Source organism: Quercus robur, chromosome 8 (assembly GCF_932294415.1).
Source record: "Quercus robur chromosome 8, dhQueRobu3.1, whole genome shotgun sequence".
Taxonomy (NCBI): Eukaryota; Viridiplantae; Streptophyta; class Magnoliopsida; order Fagales; family Fagaceae; genus Quercus; species Quercus robur.
The window spans coordinates 67,204,585-67,210,748 of NC_065541.1; the positions used below are offsets into that span (position 1 = coordinate 67,204,585).

Below are 6,164 nucleotides of genomic sequence, written 5' to 3' on the forward strand. Positions count from 1 at the left end.
TTGAACCCAAGTCATTTTCATTGAAAGCATTAGGCAATGCCATGATAAAAATATAAAGACTTATTAGTTGACTTTGCTATTGGGGTGTCTTTGACAAACCCACCAAGGGTAAGCCAATCTTAAAAAGAAGGTTTTTTAGTAATTCTCACAAGAAGTTCAACTAGATATTCATCCATACCTAGAGGAATTAGTTTGTAGCTCTATAATGAAATTCAATTCATAAAATCTTAATAAATCACTCCAACCCTGTAATAATTAGTAACATGTAACTGTAAATAACCCTCTTAATAATCAAAGTGATCGAGTTTAGGTGGCGTGGAGGGGGAGTATGGTGTGGGATAAGAAATTAGAAACGCGTGGGAAAATTGTGAGATGGCGTGGCATTGTTGGGTTTGAAATAAAAGTCCCTCCACTTCTCCAACCTTATTTGAATTTGAAAACACACCCACGTTGTTGCCCTCCAAAAAAACAATGACTTAATAATAATAAACTCTGAAACACTAATTAGTAATTGAATCACCTACTACTGAGAGACAACCTTCGGCGTTTGCAAATTGCAAAGCGCGCTCTCCCTCTCCAATTCAAATCCAAATCCAAATTAACACTACTTTTACTACTAATCAAATCCCCAAAAACAAAGATTATCTCAGCCCTAGCCCACCAGATCAACCAAGTTTCAATCTTTATCTCCGCATACAACAATAACAAAGATTCATTTTTGTTCTTGACCCATTTGATATTTTCTCATATTTTTGTCAATTCTGAAGTCCACAAGCCAGATTTGTTTGTTTTGATAAAAGGGTGTGAGTGCCAAAAGTATTGTGTTTGAAATGAAAACGAAGGATCATGGGGAGCGCTCTTTATTGATACCCAGATCGGATTCAAAGGTAGGTTGGTTGGTTCCCTCTTGCTCTTGTGTTATTTTTGTTTCTTTAGGTACATGTTTTTTATTTCTTGATTTTGGGTTGTTATAGATTGTGAGTGAGAAGCGGGGCAGTGCTGGATTCGAAGAAAAATGTGATCTTTCTCGTAAGCGGGTTAAAATGCGAGATCTTGAATCAGTGTGTAGGTCTGAAGGCAAGTCTTATTTCAATCTTTGAATTTTCTTATTGGTTTTGGAAATTAGTGGAAAAAAGGGTCTTGATTGGTTAATATTGAGTCAGAAACGTATTGCAAAGAAGCTTAGTTGCTTAAGTTAATAATTTTTTGTCTAGGTTTCTAAATTGTAGCAGTATTTTGCACTCCTCTTTCAGTTGAATTTTTTGCCCCTGCTGTGTATTCAATTTGGTGGACAATGAGCATTGCCAGTTTATTCTCTTCTGATTAAATAATATATTTAGAGTTCTGATGAAGCAGTTTGTGCACTTAATTAATTTTTTTTTTTTAAAACTAGAATAGAAGTTGATCCAAAAAGAAAAGAGGAAGTTATGAATTACAGATAATGATGTTTAAGCACGTTACATGGGTTGCACATTTGGTTTGATTTTGAGACACAAATATAACGTATGTACCCTACCTTTTCTGTTTCTTATGTTACTTTCTTGGTTTCCTATCTAGGACAGTGGATTTAAGCTGTTCAAAAGTAGTTAATTCTTGCATTTATGCCACAGGAATCAATGTCCATTTTCAAAAATCATTGAAAAACAAAGAGTTTGGTGATCAGTCTCCATTTGGTGAAGAAGAGATGTCCCAAGTTACCGAGGTGCCTATAACATCTGACTTGGATGCTTCTCAAGCTGAGAAAACTGGAAATAACTTATTTCCAATAGCAGCCAATCTTGCCCATGGACCACTAGATCTCAATGCTGAAGCTTGTGCTGCCAAACATTCTGTCTTCAATGATTCTCAGAAATGCGCTGAGAATTCTGGCAAACTATCTTTGCTTCAGAACCATGGGAGAGAAAATAACAATATTTGTGTAACCTCCAGAGGCATTAGCTTGGATCTTAATGCAGAAGATGTCTCTAGCTCTGTGAACCAGGACACATCTTATCCTTTCAAAATTCATGAACATTCAAAGTCAAGAGATGTCTCTGAGTGTGGGAGTACCGTGGAGGGAGATGAAGATCCACTACGGCGTTGGAGGGAGATGAAGCAAAATGGTTTTCTCTCATCTTCTCATGGAGGCATACCAATGCCAAAGCAACGGACAAGGAAAAGCAAAAGTGATGTGATCAAGAAAAAGATGGAGCTTGCAAAGAGAGAACAAGTGGATCGGTTCACTAAGATTGCTGCTCCTAGTGGATTGCTCAATGGATTGAACCCTGGGATTATAAACCATGTGAGAAACAAAAAACAGGTCCACTCCATTATTGAGGCCCTTGTGAGGTCTGAAAAACTCGAAAATGGCAAGGTTGGAAGCAAACATGCAGCTCAGCTAAATAGTGAAAGTACAGAAGCTGCCAACAGAAAGGACCTGGAAAATGTGGATGATTCAGGAACACAAGAAGTCAGCTTTTCTCATGATGATGGATCATTATGTTCTTTGTCCGGGATCAGGCATACAAGAGGATATCCTGTAGCAATGAGTAAATCAGGCACAGGTGGACATTGTGATCCAAGTATGGTAGAGAGGATTTGTGGTAAAACTTGTGACTCGGACTCCACCCTTGTCAGTCAAGACTACATGCTAGAGCTGAAGTTATCATCATCAAATCAGGCATCCGAGAATGCTGGCCCTTTGCCTAATGAGGAATCAGCAGCAAACTTTGCCAGCTCTATAAAGGGTTAGTATACAATTTTCTTTACAACTTTGTTTCTTTGATTGCTTCAAATGTCTACTGCATTCTTTATTTCATTTTCACAAATTTAATTGAAAAAATAGAAAATGATCTGCTGAAGAAATTTGTATTTTGTTGGGAGCATGGTAGTTGTTTGAGTGTACAACAGGAAAATGTGTTAGTTCCACGGGTTATAAGTTGGATTGAAGATGAGGTGATATTATAGCAATTAGGCATAAGTATTTCAAAGTTATTAAAGTTGGGTTTAATGTGGCAATGAAAAAGAAAAAGCACCTCAGCTGATAACAATGCTTTTTTTTTTTGTCAGCTGCTGATGTTGCTTCTCAATGGTTGGAACTTCTTCATCAAGATATTAAAGGACGCCTTTCAGGTAATGCTCTTTTCACCACCGTGCAGGATCATTGTGAGTTTTTTTTATTGTTTATTATTATTATTATTTTTTCCTCACCTGTTTGTGAGTGCTTTACTTACTTTTTTTTTTGATAATGTATATTGTTCTTCAAATACAGCATTGCGGCGTAGTAAGAAGAGAGTTCGAGCTGTAATTACTACAGAGTTGCCTTTCCTGATGTCAAAAGAATTCTCATTTAATCAGGAGAATGAGAACTCTACTGATAAATTTTCTAATAGTGCAAGTGCTGACATGCATCATGCAAGATGGAGCACAATGTTTGATCAGATGGAGAAAGCGCTTACTGAAGAAGAGAAACAACTTGTGAGTATATCAAAGTGATTGTTCTGTTTCATTTGCAGAATTATTCTGGCCGTATCTGAAACAATGAAATTCCCACCCTTACTATCTGCCACATAGGCATGCTTTGTATGCTCTGTCAACAAACTTGGGACACACAATTTACCTTATGTGAATCTTTTCTCCAACTATTTGGCTTCTTATTTTTCTTTCTTTTCTTTTCTTTAACCTAGCAATTCTTGCCTTTTTAAGTAAAATAATTAAAAAAAACCTCAATTTGCTCAATGGAAAAGTAGGAATGAATTTCTGGCTAATTAACTGCTTTATGATCATGAATTTCAGGAAAGTTGGTTGAACCAAGTAAAAGAAATGCAGCTGCATTGTGATCAAGGCCTGCAACATGTCCACTGGAATGTGCCTTTTGGTTTGAAACTGCTCGGAGCATCAGAAATTGACCCCAGGTAAAGCATATTATAATTGCTGCTGTTATGATCTACCTATTTTACTAGCTAGATGTACTAGTGGTACGTTATACACCATATTTTTCAGCTCCAGTAGACATTACGTTTTATATATATATATATATATATATTGTATTCCTCATTCCAGTGTGCATTTTTAAAAGGAGGAGAATACCTATCAGGCTATCACCACTTTAAATTATTTTGAGTCTGAGAAGATTTCCTAGGTTATAGCATGTTTCTATCTTGAAGTTAGCAAATATGACAAACATAATTATCCTACATCTGTTTGAAAGAGTAGATTGAGCTGTACTTATCATGCATTTAACTTCATATTGTTTCCAGAAAATTTCTCACAGAACTTCAAAGATAAGTGCTCAGTGGAAAGCCAAAGCTCTTTTTCTATTACAAACATGTTAAATCACTAACCAAATTGAGTCTTAGGAGTTCAAGTGTAATGATTTCTACCATATTTGTATTACCACAGCCAAGAGTTCACCCTATGCTAAGCCAGTCACAATTTGTTTCCAACTTGTATAAAAAAATGTGATTATGTGCTTTCCTTTATGGCAGTAATTTTGGTTGTATCACAGCTTCCTTGAAATTTTCTTAATTAAATTTACACATTTTTTTCTTCTTTCTGATTTTTTTGAGTTGTTTTCTTTTCTTTAAAGATAGATAAAGGCTTTGTTGTTTAACAAAGAACTGAATCCTTTGGTCAATTGCATTTTTTGTTTTGCTAGCATGCCATGATTTCATCATTGAAGTCAGAATTGTAATTCTAGCAAGTTTATGTCCATATTGTATCGGGTTGTTCTAAGCTTTCCCTAATAGGTTATTCTTGCATTTCATTATAGTATTGTGGAAATCATAAGCACATAAAACAGTGGCCTTTATAATTCTAGATCTAATTTATACTTGTCAACAGATTAATTTTCAGTATAAACTGCATTTCATGTGTGGGAATTACTAAATTTTTTCATAGTCTAACCCTTGCATTTTCAACTCCTTTTTTATATACGTTGAAGTTTCACAAAGAAACTATGCCCCCATTTGTCGGTCTTAGATTCTAAATAAGGATGTCAGTATGCCTCTTGCCTACATCACAGGAGTTGTATATTAGAACTGTTTAAAAGAAAAAAAAAAAGTTTCTGTTGGGAAACCTACAATTGGTACACTACTCCAATAAGTATAGTGTGGTGGCTGTGGTCAGGGGGTATTCCCTTAGGTCCACGAGTGAATTGGCCCAGCAAATTTGAAAAAAACAACAAACAAACGAAAAAAAATGAAACTGTTGGATCTCAGTCAGTTCTGGTTGTGGATCGTCTTTAACTCCTATGTAAGTTTGCTCATGCTTTGTGGAGTGAGGTTTTTCTTATGTTTGGGGTTCAGTGGGTGATGCCGAGTACAATTGTCTCTCTTCTTTTTGCTTGGAGGAATTGGTTGAGGAATTATTCTTCAAATGTTTGGAATATGGTAGCGGTGTGTCTTATGTGGTTAGTATGAAAAGAACGCAATGCCCGAATTTTTGAGAACATTGAATGACCTATTGATTCGTTGAAGGCTTCACTAGCTAGGACTTTATTTGAGTGGTCTTGTATTTGGGGTCTCACACATTGTATTTCCTTGTCTGATTTCATTATTTTTGTTAGATTTTCCATTTGATTTGATTGTATTTTTTGCATTGTTGTGAGTTTAGTAGTTTACAATAGTAAACACATTGCACTTTTGCTATCAATAGAACTTTTATTACCTATAAAAAAAAAGTCAGTTCTGGTTGTGAAGATTTTAGTCCCTAGTTTTACAATTTTATCATTTTATTCATTTTGCAGATCAAGAAAAGTGGATAGCTCAGAAAGGGAACTAGCTGTTATGGCTGCTGCAGCTTCCATTTACTCGACATCCAATTTTTTATTGTCAGAGAATGTATGCTGTTTCTGATTTTAACTACAGTCTTTTCCCCTGTCTAGTTATATTGACTCTTCTCCATGATACTAGGCCTTGATAAACCTCCATGTGCATTAAACAGCTAATTAGTAGGTCTTTGAGATTGATAAGCCTCTTCTGAGTTGTTGAGCTGTGTAAGACTAGAAGAGATTTTTTTTTTTTTTTTTTTTTTAACTTGATATCCTTTGGCAATGTCTGGTAGTTGTAACTCTTAACTGAATGAATTAAAATTTTTTGTGGGAATATTTTTTTTTCATTGTTTTTCTGGATAGAGAACAACTGTTGGTGAATTTCAGATTTCTAATGCACTTCCTCTTGGCAATA

The 6,164-nt window shown here is 35.5% G+C and overlaps 1 protein-coding gene across 2 annotated transcripts; it reads left to right on the top strand.

The window, feature by feature from the left end:
* The first annotated feature begins 342 nt into the window (after positions 1–342).
* Positions 343–6,164, top strand: LOC126697856 (uncharacterized). 2 transcript variants are annotated; one of them, XM_050394984.1, is made up of 7 exons: positions 343–887; positions 975–1,077; positions 1,611–2,726; positions 3,049–3,111; positions 3,251–3,456; positions 3,775–3,893; positions 5,726–6,164. In XM_050394984.1, exons 1-7 carry the CDS (start codon positions 831–833, stop codon positions 5,832–5,834), a joined length of 1,773 nt encoding a protein of 590 aa, XP_050250941.1. In that variant the 5' UTR covers positions 343–830; the 3' UTR covers positions 5,835–6,164. The 2 variants fall into 2 exon arrangements, with proteins under 2 accessions (XP_050250941.1, XP_050250942.1); XM_050394985.1 differs by lacking the exons at positions 343–887; positions 975–1,077 and adding an exon at positions 1,396–1,503.